At 52.6% G+C, this 16,283-nt stretch overlaps 6 protein-coding genes across 6 annotated transcripts, besides 2 other annotated features; 3 read left to right on the top strand and 3 right to left on the bottom strand.

The window, feature by feature from the left end:
• Positions 1 to 2: 2 nt before the first annotated feature.
• PODANS_7_7990 (uncharacterized protein) lies at positions 3 to 1,145 on the bottom strand (the record flags this gene model as incomplete). Its single annotated transcript, XM_001908124.1, has 1 exon — positions 3 to 1,145. A coding segment is annotated over one exon (1,143 nt), but the record flags the coding sequence as incomplete, so codon positions are not given.
• A 1,038-nt stretch (positions 1,146 to 2,183) lies between these two features.
• On the top strand, positions 2,184 to 3,702 carry PODANS_7_7980 (uncharacterized protein; the record flags this gene model as incomplete). The annotated part of the gene is made up of 2 exons (XM_001908123.1): positions 2,184 to 3,224; positions 3,319 to 3,702. The coding sequence occupies 2 exons, from the start codon at positions 2,184 to 2,186 to the stop codon at positions 3,700 to 3,702; spliced, it is 1,425 nt and encodes a 474-aa protein (XP_001908158.1).
• Positions 3,703 to 7,208: 3,506 nt separating this feature from the next.
• Positions 7,209 to 8,523, bottom strand: PODANS_7_7970 (uncharacterized protein; the record flags this gene model as incomplete). Its single annotated transcript, XM_001908122.1, has 4 exons — positions 7,209 to 7,252; positions 7,307 to 7,863; positions 7,923 to 8,265; positions 8,406 to 8,523. 4 exons carry the CDS (start codon positions 8,521 to 8,523, stop codon positions 7,209 to 7,211), a joined length of 1,062 nt encoding a protein of 353 aa, XP_001908157.1.
• Positions 7,670 to 7,733: a repeat region (rgion duplique sur le chromosome 2).
• A 4,304-nt stretch (positions 8,524 to 12,827) lies between the features above and the next one.
• On the top strand, positions 12,828 to 13,649 carry PODANS_7_7960 (uncharacterized protein; the record flags this gene model as incomplete). Its single annotated transcript, XM_001908121.1, has 3 exons — positions 12,828 to 12,870; positions 12,924 to 13,024; positions 13,083 to 13,649. The coding sequence occupies 3 exons, from the start codon at positions 12,828 to 12,830 to the stop codon at positions 13,647 to 13,649; spliced, it is 711 nt and encodes a 236-aa protein (XP_001908156.1).
• A 173-nt stretch (positions 13,650 to 13,822) lies between these two features.
• Positions 13,823 to 13,916: a long terminal repeat (andinophryne).
• Positions 13,917 to 14,275: 359 nt separating this feature from the next.
• On the top strand, positions 14,276 to 15,295 carry PODANS_7_7955 (uncharacterized protein; the record flags this gene model as incomplete). Its single annotated transcript, XM_001908120.1, has 1 exon — positions 14,276 to 15,295. One exon carries the CDS (start codon positions 14,276 to 14,278, stop codon positions 15,293 to 15,295), a length of 1,020 nt encoding a protein of 339 aa, XP_001908155.1.
• Positions 15,296 to 15,767: 472 nt separating this feature from the next.
• Positions 15,768 to 16,140, bottom strand: PODANS_7_7950 (uncharacterized protein; the record flags this gene model as incomplete). Its single annotated transcript, XM_001908119.1, has 2 exons — positions 15,768 to 15,962; positions 16,054 to 16,140. The coding sequence occupies 2 exons, from the start codon at positions 16,138 to 16,140 to the stop codon at positions 15,768 to 15,770; spliced, it is 282 nt and encodes a 93-aa protein (XP_001908154.1).
• Positions 16,141 to 16,283: the final 143 nt, after the last annotated feature.

Here is a 16,283-nt window from a genome sequence, read left to right as displayed (position 1 = left end):
CTCGGCTGCATCCTTCCACCTTCTTCAGGCCTCCCGCCAGGCCACTCATCCTCCTCTACCCTCCTCAGCACATCCCCCATCCTGCCCATTTTCACCCCCACCATCCCCGCTATCATCTCCGTCTTGACCTCGACCCCATTATCCCACAAGCTAACCGGACACCTCCCAAACCCCATCGGCATTTCTCCTCTAGTCATCCCGCCTCGCACCCTCCCCAGATCATGCCTCCCCTCCTCATCCCACCAGCAAAACCCATTGACCACCCACCCCGTAAACGTCGTCTTGCCCGACCCATTCGGCTCATGCCGATCCAACACCCTCTGCCAAAACGTCTTCGTCTCTTTCCCACCCGGGTCTCGAAGCGACCTCACAAAGTTGGAAAGGACATAACCCAACCCACCTCTCCACCAGTCTCTCGCCCCCTGACCAAATCTTCCCGAGGCGAGAAACTCTTCACAGCGGTGGAGGATCTTCTCCCAGTCGGTCTGGTCGCCAAGGAGGGTTATTGAGGGTATACCGCACCTGGTTCCCCAGCTGTAGACAAAGTATTTTTGCATGGAGCCCATCAGCAGGATCGAGGCGGCGATTTCGTCTGTTTCTGTTGTGGTGGTGAAGGAGGGAAGAAAAAACTTGTGGGCTATGTCCGGGTTTGTCAGGGAGGAGGGGAGCAGGGTGGAGGCCATTTGCTGGGCTAGGGAGCCGTGGTTGAGGGTGGGGGATAGGTCGACTGGGATGTAGAGGTCTTGTTTCTGGGCTGGGGAGGACTGTTTCCTGGAGGAGGGGATGAACAGGTGCTGGAGGAGGGTGGCGTTGGCGTTGATGTAGACTGATAGCTGGGAGAGGATGGCGAGCCAGATGTCGTCGGGCCGGAGGAGGAGGTTGTGGTGGTTGGAGTAGGCTTCTATCAAGCTGTAGACTAGGCCGTTTTTGGCGGCGTAGAGAATGGTAGGTGAAGTGGATGGGGATTCTGAGAAGGAAGACTGGATTATGGGTCGCGTTCGAGGAGGGGAGGATCTGGAGGTTGTGTTTGTTTCATGGCTGGTGATGGATGACAGCAGCTGCTCTGGAGAGGTGACTCGTGTGTAAGTCTGGTGGAGACGGGCAGGTTCTGGGGGGTGGCTTGATGGATAGATGGTGACAGGCATGGCTTGGGAAGTCTCCCTGTCTTCCTAGAGACGAACAGTTGCGATGGGAGAGACGAGAACAACAGAGCGGTGTCTAGAGGTCATGGTGTTTAGGGGGCCCCCCTAATCGTACAGAAGACTCGGATATCACATAGTCTTCCATACCCCACCTGGCACAGGGAAGGTGCATCTTGCCGTCTTTAGAAGCATCTGAGTGATCTAGACTGCTCGGGATTCGGGGGACGCAGCCGAAGGACGCGAGCAGTACCGGTCGCTATTGTGCTCTGAAAGGCGTATATCACTGGAATAGACGGCACTAAGCCCTATCTCGTCACCGAGGACCCTCTTGGCCGCCGCATGTCGTGCCGATCGACAGGACCAGTGGCTTGTTGGAAGCTGCTGAATAAGGCAATTTGTAGCCATGGATACAGAACTTGATTGGAGGCTCAGAGGGCGGCAGTCTCCTTCCAAAGCCATCTACCGAACTTGGCGTCGCTGACACCCGATACCGATACAACCTGCCGGTTTCTGATCTGATGAGCAGATATTAGTCACCGAGAGAGCAGTGTTGGGCAAACGCTTGAACATTCCTCAGCCCAGCCTGGAGCAACTTCAGTTGGCTTCAATGAATAACCAGCAATCAGTGCTATGACAGACACGGGCACCCAAACAGAGCTTGACAGGCATGAATATAAGATGAGAGCAGCTGGTCCAAGTTGCGGACTGGAATGGAATGTGTGAAGATTGAATACAGATACCTACCTCAGCTATCAAATCAACGCACGGGCCAGAAACGGAGCAAGAGAGTTAAAAAAAAAAAAAAAACTCTGATTGGGCAATCGTCTTGCAAAACAACTCCGCAGCTGGCAGACGCTCTGCAGGCCTCGCATTCAGCCCTCAGCTCTCAGCCCGCTCTCCTTTCCAACGTCGACATCCCAAACGCGCGCTTTACAGCTGACGACAGCTGCTCGACATCACCAATCCTTCCCCGAACCAGCTCTGCGACCACACGCCGCCTAGAGCTTCGGGGCATTTTTAGAGTCCTATCTGGACAGGAGCATGACATCGACCGTCCCCCGCCCGCAGCGCGGCCGACCGAACAAGGTGACGAAGCCGCAGCCGCCAACGGCACGCGGTCGCCCCACCCGTGGTGTTGTTCCGGGCTCACTCGACGTCCACGCCGCCCATCAGATTCACCAGGCCCATCAGCAGGCTCAGGCTCAGGCTCAGGCCCAGTACGGAGTGCACGCTGCGCCCTACGTGGCTGCTGCCCACGCTGCCCAGCACGCCCTCGACGAGCTCAAGCCCGAGCCCGACCATTCCGTGTTCGACAACGTAGGCGTGGACGTCGGAGTTGGAGTTGGGGTTCCCATGGGCGTCGAAGATACCGCCGCCGCCGCTATGGAATCGGAACTTGGCAATGTGGATGCTCACGGCGAGGCGGAACCCGATGCCGACATGGAGGAGGATGATCATTCAGTCGGAGCCTCCGGCCTTCAACAACACGTTGATCTATCAACCGCCAGCATGCTGGCTAACGGCGGTGCCAATGTTGTGGGAGGAGGAGTCGTGGGCCAGAGTGTTCATGATCACATGCAAGATTTGCAGCAAGGGCTCGCGCATGCTCAGCAACAACACCAACAGCAGCAACAGCAGCAGCAGCAGCAGCAGCAGCAGCAGCAGCAGCAGCAACAACAGCAACACCAGCAGCAACAACACCAGCATCAGCATCAGCAGCAGCCCCAAGCCCAGATGGGTCCTCCCCAGCAGATGCAACCTTCTCACCAGCCGATGGAGCCTCAAATCGTGGGGATCACAGAGGAACTTGCCCGCGAGTCTGGCTACCAGAACCTTAGTGTCGAGAGCGCCCTGGCGAAACGGTTGGCCCGTGAGCCCGGTAGACGTCTTGCGACTCAACGTCGACCAGAACAACAGCTCAACTTGAATCGGCGGAGTAATGTGGAAGCGCTTTTTGCTCATATTTCGGGCACTCTTGCTCCACAACCGTGCAAAAACTGCCACAAAGGCCACGGCCCGTGGAGCGTGTGTGTAGTGGTAGATGGCCAAATGTGTGGCAGCTGTGCCAACTGTTGGTTCAATGCCAGCGGCGCTAGATGCAGTTTCCACGGTATGCCCCTTTCATCGTGATTGCCGTTGAATTTCATACTGACAAAAGACAGAAACTCGCACTCAGCAACCCATGGCCCAGCATGCGGGCATCATGCCGCCGACAAGTGCGGCTTTACCTGCGGATCCCAACTACCGCTACACCCCGGCCCATTCTCTATTGCCACCCGCTCACTCCAATGCCATGCAAGCTATGAATTTTGGCGGAGGAGGCGTTCCGTCTATTAACAACAACCCAATACTCCAACAGCTCGTGAGCAAAGCCATGAACGAAGTGAGGTCGGCTGATCGTGCGACACGTTTGTATTGGCAGCTCGAGATCACGGCCAAGCAGTTGGCTCTTCAATATGCTGAGTACGAAGAGGCCACCGCAAGTCAAAGCCAGCCAGGAGGAGCGGGGAATCAAATTGGTGCTGGCCAACATGGCATGGGCGATGACGGCAGTGCCTAGAAATAACGGCCGTCCTGTCTACGCTTTACACCGCAAGCCACAAGCGGCTTGCAACCAAATCATCACTTGAGGGGGGGTTTCACCATATCTATACCACTGATAACCGCCACACCGCCAGAAATTCGGAGTATGGAAGTCACAGTATCAACCCACACTTTTAGCCCCCTCCCCCCCCCCCCCTCGCAACACTTTCTCGGTACTGGATATCACCATCACAAGACACAAGACCGTGCTGGTCTATTCGGCCAGGCAAGAGGAGGTTTCTTTTTTCGTTCCTCCTCCTCGAAGGACAAGAGCTCGAGGAGGCCAGAGCACTCCGGAGTTTCTTTATTTCTTTTTCTTTCGGAATGGATGCAAATCGATACCCCCTCTTTTTTTCCCTTTCACTGAAATCACCGCAAGGAGGAAGACGATCACCTGACTTCGTCACAATATAAAAGGTCTTTTATCTCCCTCTTTGCCCCTTTTCCCACCCGCCTGCTCGCTTTTTTTCTTTTCGAGCCAGGCGAGGGTTTTTTATGGACTTTGTAATACACAGATTACACAGAACCACTGACACGTGCGCTGTTTTCTTTTTTAATTTCATGTTTTCACAACTTTTGTAACCCCAACATACTTATAGCCCTTGAGTTTCTGTCTGTTTTCCCACCCACCCCTGTCCTGTTGTGTAAGGTTGAGTTTGAGGCTGGATAAAAATGATATTGCTCTATTTGCTCTGGGGATGTATCGTGTTACTCTGGTATGGCTAGGAGATGCATGATATGGTACGGGCAGGAAGTGGTGGGGTATTTCCAGAGAGGAGGTGATTGCACATATATCGCAGGGTTGGTGGCACGATTTTACAACTTTTGAGCGCATATCACTCGGTCAACAAAAGAGCGGAAAAGGGGACACAGATTGACGTCACTGGAGATGGGCAGACAACCAAACTGTTGACGGGATTTGTGGGAGGCTTTTTGTATGTTGCTACTGCTTGTTCTCTGTCTCTTGTGCTGTAACCGGCCAGACTGGAACCGGCCAGACTGGAACCGGGGGCAGGAGAGGAGAGTGAGTGATAGGGGTGTTTCTAATTTGACAAGGAGCAATGAAAGCAAGTTTGTTCTGTCAACATATTGCTTGTGTGAATGATCAACCGACTATTTTTACGTTCACCGTCAATTGCCACGTTACAGTGAAACATGTCAGCGGCGGTTGCTTAGCAGATGTCTCCTGCAGGTCCGGTATTTGGGGTCATGTAGGTCCTGGGTCAATCTAACTGTAACTGTGGGATCACTGGATGGTGGTGCTGAGCCGCTTTCTGTCCTCCAATGATGATGCTCTGTCTATAGGTTCCATTCAGCGCCTCGGGGGGATCGTCGCGAGTAACAATCCATCCTATTCGTTGAGAAGAAAATGCAGTCTGAGAACTGGAAACAAATCTAGTAAAGTGACTAAAGCCAGATCTCCAGCCGCTTTTACCCACTGCTGAAAGTCACTGTTCGGTACCAAAACCTACTTTGTAGGTAGCCAAAGCCCGATGGCATAATCCCCAATATGCACAAGGCTGGCTTAGCTGTGCCACTACTAAACAACACCCTTAGAACATATCACTCACATATAATCTTTCACCGCCTCCAGCACCCCGTTACAGGAATGTAAAAGTCCCATGATGTACATCCTCCCTGTTTATATCACCCCTTTATGACCAGATCCACAAATCGAAACACTCGCTACTGCCTCACCTTTCCATGCCTTTTTGACCCCCCAAAACTGAAGGTGGTATGGTGTGGTGTGGTGTGGTGTGATGTGGTATGGTATTCCCACCCCCGTGTTTCATCCCCCATCATCTACTGTAAGTACCGAGGAATCACACCTTATCCCACGTCCCGTTTTCCCACTGCGAAAAACACCATACAACTCCAAATTGAAAATAATCACCATTGTGAAGGAAGAATGACGTAAATGTCTGCAATGGCTGTGCAAGGAGTCAATATACCTACCATGTGTCGCCAGTACAAAAAACGAGTGTTGAGATCAACACTGTTACGCAGCCTCTGTTTCGGTGTTGCCGGCAATAATACTAGCTAGGATCCTGCTGGAATCATCTAGACAGCGCTTCTCGTCTATACCTAGTCATCAGCAGTTTGCTACTAGACCGCGTGTCACTGGCAGTGTCATGTCTTGCTCATGACAACCAACAACTCCTTCCGTCAAACGTTTGCTTTATCACTCATCTCAAACTTTGTTCAGTCATACGGATATGTTCAGTCACCAACTCAACAAGCAGATACGGTATTCAGAAAAACACCCATTCAATTCACCGGCCCTCCACCCCCTCCCCTCCTCCCCCAAAACTACACATACACAATAACAACAACAACAACAACAACAACTACACACATCTCTCGAGAAAACTACCTAAATACCTTCCCCCCCTAACAACAAAACACCCCACCCACCCATTGCTCCAAATATTTAACAACCCGAAAAAGAAAATCTCTCTCCTCTTCTGTTCAAAAGAAACAGAAAACGGGCAGAGTAACAGAGAAAGTGTGTGTGTGTGTGAGAGAGAGAGAGAAACAATAAACAGTAGAAAAAAGAAACAACAGAAAAAAGAGGAAAATGCGCAGTTAGCACGGTGGTATATCATCTCCCCTCCCCTCCCCTCCTCCAACCCTCATCCTCCTCTCTGCTTCTCAATCCCCTCCCCTCCCCTCCCCCTCTCTCTCTGTCCGTCTCCCACTCATCACCCAACCCCCACCCCAACCAAGCCATCCCATCATCCATCCCTCATCCATCCCCCACACTCATCCATTGCATAGAAGTAGTATAGTCGTAACGGTCGTCCAGCATTTCGATTGGAATGGAGGGGGGCAGTTTGAAGGGAGAGAGTGTGTGTTGACATGGACCGTTGTGTTTTTCCATTTGACTTTGTAGAACAAAAAATCATATAGAGTTCAACAACAGACAGACAAGTCAGAGAGTGATTTTTCTTTTCAGAGTGAGAGGTAGAGAGTGAGAGAGAAAGAGAGAGAAATAGAGAGAACCAGCGCAGACAGGATAAAATGAGATGAAAAGTAAAAAAGGAAAATAAAAACGACATCATGATTAAACAACATATGTATCCCTTCCCCTGTTCCTCCCCCAAAACCAGATTCCGGTTTCTTTTTCGACCATAAAAAACGTCTGCTGCTCTCTCCCTAAACCTCTCTTTCGTTGTGTTGGAGATACACGCAATACGATTCATACATCGGGGATCGCCATCCCCGACTTTTCTCCAGTGGCTAACAAATAAAGGGGAGACCTGATGAAGTGACAAGGTCAAGAGCGATGAGGATTGGAGGATGCTGGGAGGTAGGAGGGTAGGACCAGTTGTGGGGGGCGAATAAGCTTCATGGTACGCGCCGTTTCACATCAGGGTCGGTGGGGTATATTCGATGTTCGGCCGAGTGCCATGAAGTGTGACTGATCTCTGGCGGACAGCATGGTGTTGCGTCCGACGAGTCCAGTCGTCATCTGATCTGCTATCAGATGAGACCGCAGAGGCGGAGGTTCTCCTGGATGATGATATCTGTGACAGTTAGCACCTAGTTGGCACCCGGACGTGAAAAATGAACAAGCTTACCATTCACAGCAGCCATCACGAAGCGGATTTGCGTTGTGTCCGTGGCGCAAGTAAAATGTGTGTAGATCTGCTTGCTCTCGTGCTGGTTCAGGGACACGAAACGGTTGAGGATGTAGTCGCAAGCCTGGCCGTAGTCATCACCACCCTCGTAGTCGGGGAAGTAGTTCTTCATTGGGCTGACAGGGAGCTTCTCCTTAAACCTGTCGATCTTGTTGAGGAAGAGAATGATCGAGGTCTTGATGAACCACCTGGAGTTGCAGATGGAGTCGAAGAGCGTGAGAGCTTCTTGCATGCGGTTGACCGTCTCATCCTCAAACAGGAGCTGATCGTACTCGGAGATAGCGACGAGGAACAGGATGGTCGTGACGTTCTCGAAGCAGTGAATCCACTTCTTACGTTCTGATCTTTGACCGCCGACATCGAACATCCTATACGTGAGCTCACCAATAATGAAAGTCGTCTCCGTGATACCAGTAGTCTTGACACGGGACCGAAGGACATCTTGGTCGTTGGGCATGTAGTCGGGGGCGGCGATACGAGCGATGTTGTCAAAGTAGCTGGAGTGAATGGGTTAACAATGATTGCACAGCACATTTGCAAGCACAAAGAAACCTACTATCTGGCAGAGTCGTTGAGCTGATACTCTCTTGAGCGCTTGAAGCAGCTCTGGACACCGGCATCTCTCCACAAAGCCTCAATGGCATTGCCAACCTCTGGGGGGAGGACATCTCCCTCAATCTGAGCTGGTTGCATGAAGATGGTCTGGACGTGGTACTCCATGCGGGCATCGGCCAATGGCAACTCCAATGACTCCATCGCCTCGAGAATGACGCGCATCGACTGGACAGTGTTGCTGAAGATGATCTCCTTGAAGGACTCGCGCTCGTCGCGCGAGTAGCCGCCCTCATGGATCAGCTTCATCTGCTTCAAAATAGTTGACTTTCCGGATTCACCAGCACCTGCGATTGATGGTTAGCCCCCGGGGGGTACTGATAACAGGGCACCTCGCCGGCGTCCCTCGCGCCATTGGCCGATGGGACGACGACTCAGCGAACAATGGGCCACATAAGGACCCGCCGCGGAGACGATAAAAACTCACCCAGAAGCAACATTTTGATCTCGTTGCGCTGCTGCATCCGATCCCTCTTCAACTGGTTCTCAATCTCCTCGTTCCGGGCCTTGCCCTCCTTCTCCTCTGTGCTCATTCCGCAACCCATCTTGGCTTAGATGTCGATGACAAATCTGATCAAAAAAAGGTATGTTTTCAATCGGGGGATATTAATTCGAACGAAACGGTCTGCTGATGGGAAGAAAACACCACGCGTTAGTCTATCCAGTCGTCGAGAGTTGAGATGATGATTTTACGGTCGCGCGTTTGGCCTGGGATTGCGACCTCTCTGGGCTGGGCAGGGCCGATCGGCCGATTTTCGTCGCCGTCAACTCCCTCTTGTCCTCTGCCACCTTCCCGCGATGACAAAGCCCGCCTCTCTCCCTCTCGACAGCGACAGTGATGGATAACCCTTCGATGTTTACACGATTCGCAATTCAATTCGACGTCGGGACAGAGTCGCTTTGATGGAGCGCCACGAGAACCCTTGGTGTGTGGCAGAAGAAAGGCTTGCTTGCTGGCTGTCCTGGGGAAAAGCCGTTTGGGGGGTTTGGGGGTGCGGTGTGTGTGGGTGTGTGTGGGAGGCTTCACTCACTATTGTTTCCGGACAACCGGCAAACCGTCAATCGAACGGCTATTAGGACTTTGGTTGTAATGAAGGAAAGGGAAAAGGCTGATGGAAAACAACACGCCGCGATGGTTGTTCGAGTCGGGGGTCGGGTTCGGCAGTCAGACAGAAAGGGCGGGTTGGCCTTGCTGTGTGCTGCTCAACTCAGGAATCAGGATCGCGGGAGGGTGTGAGCCGGAGGTCAAAGGAAGAGGAGGAGAGTGGGAGGGTTGGTTCTGTTAATGTGAAGGAAACACGGAGCCATGCACGCTGCAATTCGGGGGGGACCAGTAGCCCAGCCAATGGCAGCGAATTTTTTCTTCGGAGCTTGCAGGAATTATGGGGCCCCCCAAGATCCCTAACTGGCCAGAGCCCGGACATTGTTCCCTTTGGCAAGCAAGCAGCCAGAAAAAATAAAGATCCCCCCCCTGAGGAGCCGGCCCCCTGACCCCCTGTCCAGTCTGAAGCCGGCAACCCTGATGATACTGAATTACTGATGGTGCTACCTGTTGTTCTACGCCTTCCACTGCCTCATCGATGTCTTTTCTCGCTTCTCGGCTTCGCATCCCAGCCTGCTCTGAGGCTGCCCGCTCAAGAGATCGCCTGGAGGCGCGCATTTGACCGAGACCTCCTTCGATCAAAATGGTCTTTTGGGCTTCCCGAAAGAGCAACCCCTGGTAGCACAAGGCACTGGGCAGTGGAGTGGCGCCCGCTAGTGAGAGACGGCGCCATTAGCCGAAACAACTCGCAGATGATGGGATTTTTATCTATCTACCGGGGCTAGCATACACCTACAGTAGCATCATCACGACAACCCCGTGACAGTTTGTTGGAAGGTCTTTCTCAGACCGAGACAAAAAAGAAAAGAAATCGGCCCCATCGATGGCGAAACTGATATATTACCGTGACAGCCCCAACCCCACCACCATCTCCTTTGTTTCCCGCATCTCCACCACCAGTTCGCCTTTCCCTTCTGCCGCCCTATTGACCCCTCCTTTGAGCGGTCTTGAAACACCCCCTCCAAGCCCCCAATCGCCTGGCTTCCAGTTCCAGATCGACCATCATCGAGCTGGGTGTTTTGCCCCCGTACTGTTACAAGGCCACCATCCATTGTTGTCAGGTCTGGTTTACCATAACCTCTGAGCTGGCAAAAAATAAAAATGAATTTAAAAAAATATCAACATCAACAAAGCCAAACACGGCAGAAAACGTTGATCGCCAATGTCTGAGACATCTCCGTCTCTGAGCTTATTAGCAGATCGCCAGCCAAACAAACAGCTCCCCTTACATCAAAGCCCATCATCCATCCCTCTTCCGCATTTTCCGTTGTCAAAGTTGTCTCTCAAACCGCAGAATGAACAAAAAAACTCCGGAGTGCCTGCCTGCCCATCATCGTCGCATCATCCCCAATGCCTCGATACCTGCAACCTGCATCTGTTAATCTTCCACATCCACCCCCAATCCCAGGTCACAATGGAGAACAGTGGATACAAATCTCCAAAAACCATACGACAAAAAAACCACCGGGCCCGTCCGTGACCACGGACTGCCCGTCATTTTTATAAAGACGGTAGACCACTTCGCCCGGCCGCCAGGGAGTACCGCCGGCGTCATGTCCAATTCATTTGCTTGCGTGAATACTGAATCGCGGCCTGCTGCTGCTCGTGAGGTTTATGCAAGTAAGGTTAGGAAGCGCGCGCTCTTCACCGCTTTTGCAACACCAAAACAAGGGTCGAGTAGTTGCCCAGGTGGGTGGTAATACCAATATCAAAAACAAAACCTTCTTTCATGCTTCCACAACAAACCCGCCCCCATGGCACTGTTCCCTCCCGGCTGTGAAGGTCCAAATGAGATACCACGATACATATATATATATATATATATGGTTGTCCCAACCTCCTCTCCCTTCTGGAACGTTGCGTGCCCTCCTCTACAACATCGTCATCATCCGTGCACACCAAAACACCTTCCCAATATACTACAAAACTGTACCTCAGTCAATGCAGTCTTTTGAAACGTTGCCATAATTAGCCGAACACTCAACTATGCGACAGGCAATCGTCCGTCAATCGTCTGTGGCCAACAGCGTTGAATAGGTACAACAGCCACATCTGCGGCCGTTCGCAGCGCCATCCCAAGCCCATTGACGAGATGTGTTCCGGTTGCTCTGCCGCCATGTTGTATCTCGTAGCACCTTGTATGGCAACAACCTAAACCCCTATGACGAAAGGGCAAAACACAATGCGACGGATCGAGGCCGATAGTAGTGGCCTGGATATGCACATATCCATTGTACGATAATCCTTGCGGTATCTTTCGTTGCCGCAAGAAGTTGGCAACCCCCTGGCACCCCGCTTATGTGATCGACAACCCTCTTGCTGCAGGTGTCCGCTCTCTCATGATCCGATAGAGAAAGCCGCAGTGTCCTCTGCCTATCGACATTGCCATGCATGAATGCCGTGATGGACACAACAAACAAGGCCCCTATTCTACATCTTTCCTGGGACGAAAATCGAAAAGTTGGCTAGGTATGGTTGCTATCAAATTCCCGATCGCTGGAAATTGTCTGTAATTAAAAGATCCAGCAGGTCTAGGAAGCCCTCAGACCTGCGCTGGGTGGAACTACTACAATCGACTACCTAGATTGGAGCCCGCCAACCGCGTGTCTGTGGATCGTGAAAAAAACAACAGAGCCAATCCCCTGAGAGAGAAAAGCTGCTGCTCCACTCCTTTGGTGCCTGGGCAGATGTGAGGAACAGCACGCTGATTCGACCTCCACGATGGAGAAATGCGAGGATGTCATGGAGGGTTCCATCGTCAACCAACTTGCTTCTGCTGCACGAAAGATCCCCGCCGCCTCCCGCAATTGCGAAATGTAACTTCAGCTGACAAGAGCCTGGCCGCCGGCGTGACCGCCTGCGCCGCTGCTGCTGCAAAAAAAAACCCCAAAAAAAAAAAAAAAAACCGCTGTTACCAGTTACCCGGAATCTGCGTTGTGCACCATGGTTCAAGTTATTTCTTTTCGTGCTGGTTGGCGAACGCCTTTCGAAGCTTTCCACAGGGCCAGCATGCGAGGCGCCCATTGATATTCCGTTTAGATGCATGAAAGGTTGAGCCGCCCAGCTGCCGAGCCAGCTTTAAATTAATTTCGCGTCCCAAGACCCCAGCATCCCCCTTCCGGTTGGCGCTGGCAGTATCAGACGCTAAGATCAAAGAAGCAATCTTCTAGAAGCTGACGTTCGTGGAGACCTCGGGAAGAAACTCGTCAAAGCGGTCCTTTTCGTGATGGGATGAAGGCTGCGGCGTGGCAAACAAGGAAGAGGCGTGGGAAATAGGGGCTCGATCTTCCAGGTTATTCTTGTCAGATATCAACTCAAGAACAAGGGAAGTGACGGTTGCGAGTGTTGGGTTTCTCGTTTCATTGACTTTCAGAAACAGTGTTGTAAGGGCCTTGAAGACTCTTTGCCCATGACCGACGCGCTATGCTCAAGCTGAAGGGAAGGCGGTCGATATGGGATGAACCTGCAGCTCTCACGCGATGTGTGGCTCCCCGCCATCATCTGAGCCTGTACGATCTCCGTTCAGCGCCTCTCACAGCGGGCCGGCCTCGTTCTTGGCACTCTTACGCGCCACACCGCTCAATGCCTGATAGAGACTAGGGTCCCCAGCACTTCAGTTGGTGATCACTTCGGTTGTTGATGTTCCACAAGAACAATCCTCTGTAAAAGACTCCAGTTTCGACAACCCTGGCAGCCTCGCGAGCCAGCCTTGCTACTATAACCTGAATAGTGGCATAAAACGACGACATGGCGTCGTCCGCTATTCCGCTAGAGCGTCTCGGAGGCCATGGTATGCCCTTCGTAAACAATGGCGGTGTACTCGGGTCTAATGTGTATAAACAGCGTTCAACCACAGGACCAGTGTAGAGTTGGAGGAAGAGTATGATCGTTTGAGAGATCTGGCTCGGGCAGAGGCAGAGAAGAAGAAGTCATGCTTTGATCGGGTACGGGTTGTCCTCCTATCTCGCGGTAGAATCTCACTAACTACATTGACGACGGCAGGCTCATGAAGCATATGAGCGTGGGGATGGCGCCGAGGCAAAGGCTTTGTCGAACGAGGGCAAACGCCATCAAGCGAAGCAGGCCGAATATAACAAACAGGCTGCTGAATTCATCTTCCGGGAGAACAACGCCATGGGCCGGATAGCTGAGGATACCATCGACTTGCATGGTCTGTTTGTTGAAGAGGCAGAGGATATCCTCGAAGCCAGAATCCGTGATGCTCAGGCTCGCGGTCAGTCCCACTTGCACGTCATTGTCGGGAAGGGCAATCACTCAACTGGGGGGGTCCGAAAGATTAAGCCGCGTGTTGAGCAGCTCTGCCGAGAACTCGGTCTCGACTATGCCACAGAGGAAAACGAGGGGCGTATCTATGTTGATCTTGGTGGCAACCGTGTCGAGGCTCCTCCCCCTCTGCCCCCACAGCCAGATGGGCACCAGTCGCACAGCCGTCCCCAGAAGAGACCGCATCGGCCCCGGCCAGAACGGCCCCAGCGTCCACAACGCCCTGAAGAGCCGGAGGACGATGGCATCTTCGGCTGTATCAAGGCCTGTTGTACGGTTATGTAGGGCCAAAAAGTTGGAGATGTCGTTTGTTGCCTTGGGGGGGCTTGTGTGTATTGTTGGAATGAAAGTATATGGGATACGATGTGAATGACTGCATTGGAAACACAAAGGAATCTGGGATATATATCTATATGTCTTTGGCAAGTTGGTCTGTTGGTCTGGTCAAATTTCAGGATAAAGAGTTTGATGACTGAACCGGGCTGAAGTGGGCTTTTTTCGAGTTGGCCGGTGGCCGCCTCGCACTACAGAAAAGACAGTAAAAGCTCAACATTTGTTTGAAATCTGTTTGGACATGTCATGACACCTTCCTGCTGCCTGCCGCGCTTGCCATCTGCCGCGCTTGCCATCATCTGTCTGGCACATGATTTTGCACTTTCGACTGTCATTTGTCGATGTTGCAACACGCCCTTCCTGCTTCCTCGAGCTGCTTTCCGGTGCCATGTCGCTAAGTTGTTGTTATTGATAAGTCCAACACGTTGTTCATGATGCCCATCCTCTACCTCTTCAATACCTAAGTAATAACCATCTTCTAGACCTCACCACTCTTCAGACATCCTTGATGCATTTCGACCGCTACCTCTAGACTCATCTCAACAACCAAAACACACCTCTCCTCTAACCCAGTCCTAATGTATGCCGTCCTGCCCTCAACAATAACCCGCTTGGTCACCCACCGGAAGCCCTCCCGGCCTCCACACGGTATCAAACGACAACACCACCCCCTCAACCTAACCATAACGCCCCACCTCGACTCTCACCACCCCCTCTACTCCCGCCTCGGCCCCAACTCCCTCTCCCGCTACCCCCACAACCCCAAAATGGAAACCCTCTTCACAACCTCCAAGCCCAAACCCCAAATAACCACCACCACCACCACCACCCCCTCCGCCACCCGCCTCGAAATCATTCTCCTCGCCCTCTTCATCCTCTCCCTCGTCCTCCTCCTCCTCCTCATCCTCGCCCTCGCCCTCCGCCGCCAAGTATCCACCTCAACCAACAAACGCCGTCACCACCGCAGCAGCCACCAACCCGACGTCCATGGCCGCACCTCCTCACCATGTCTATTCAACACGGCCTTCGGCGGCGGCCCACTCCCTCACGAACCCTTGCTGTCTTCTTCTACCTCGTTACCCGCAGACGGGAACGAGAAAACGTCGCTGCTCAACCGCGTCAGAAAGGCAAGCGAGGATCTTGCAGAGGCGGTGCAATACGAGTTGATGGAGCTGGGAAGGAAGGTCTCGGCGCATGGGAGGGCGGTAATGGTGGGTGCCACCGCGGCGAGGAGGGAGCAGCAGGAGAGGAGGACGGCGAGGGATGAGGAGGTTGGGCTGGATGCCGCCGCTGGGAGTGGTCTTGCTGGTCAACAACAGCATGGGTTTGACGGTTGGAGGGATCAAGACTGGGGTTGGGATACGGAGGCTTGTAGTATGGTTGGGCCCAAGCCGAAGCCGAAGCTGGAGACTGTGGTGAGGAGGTCGATTAGTTGGGTGATGGATCGGGGTGGTAGGAGGTCGAGTTATGCTTACTCTCGGGGGTTTGCTTCGCCTTGTAATACTGGTGGATTTAGGCCGAGGATGGGGGTTGGTGGTGGTGGTGGTGGCGGGAGGAGGAGGAGTTTGGCTGTGACGGGGGCTGAGTATGCTGTGTGAGACTGAGAGAAGCTCGTGAGGGCTTTGATTTTCTTTGGAAACTGAAAGAATGGGTAACTTAACATGGTTGATATGTGTATCGTGAGAGCAAATAGGTGGTAGTGGTTCAACCTATCTATAGATTACGCGCACCTAGAATATGTATCAGCTTTGCTTAGCCCCGATGTCATATCTCCTGTCAAAGAGATCCCCCAAGCACATGACAAACACCACCATATATAAATGTCGAGAAAATAAGTTCAACCGTCATCTTCTCATTCCCCTCTCCCTTCTTCCTACTCGTCTAAGTAAGGTGATTTTTGACACACACCAGAGAATTTTTGTACACTTGTTTCCCCAAACCACCCATCGCTAACTCGGAATCTCCTTCTCTTCCAGCGCCATTCCTCTCTCTTGCCTCGTCTGTCTTATCTACCCCTCCGTATCGATTGTTTTTGTGGTTTTATTTTTTGCGTGAATTTGATTTGGTGATCTAGGCTTGCTTCCTGATCTCCTTGGCAGCCTGCTTCAAGCTGGAATTGCACTCCTCGTACGCCCTGCCGGCACCGAAGCCGACGCCGACGAAGGCGGGCCACGCCCTGCGCTTGAAGAGGAGGACTGAGAAGACTACGCCGAAGCCGAGGCCGAGGGAGGACTTGATGATGAGGTTGGAGAAGCAGCGGTCCCACTGAACACACACACACACACACATTGTTAGTAACTACTGGTACTGTTGATTGGTGTATAGGTATGTTGGGGACGGGGGGGGGGGGTCGGACCTTCTCGTTGAGGAGGGCTTCGCTGACGGGGCGGGAGACAGCGCGGGAGGTGGGGGATGTCGTCGTCGCGGGGGCGGTGTCGGCCATTGTGATTGTGTGGGAGTGAGTGCTGGAGGTAGGTTGGTGCGGTGGTTAGTTATTGAGGGGTTGGTGGTGGTGGTGGTGGTTGCGGGGATTGTGAATTCTCAATGCAAGCATGTGAGGAGGAGCTTGGGGGAGCTTGGTATATC

This window comes from Podospora anserina, chromosome 7 (genome assembly GCF_000226545.1).
Source record: "Podospora anserina S mat+ genomic DNA chromosome 7, supercontig 1".
Lineage (NCBI taxonomy): Eukaryota > Fungi > Ascomycota > Sordariomycetes > Sordariales > Podosporaceae > Podospora > Podospora anserina.
Note: the sequence above shows the minus strand (reverse complement) of the source record. Positions and strands in the feature narration are given on the sequence as shown.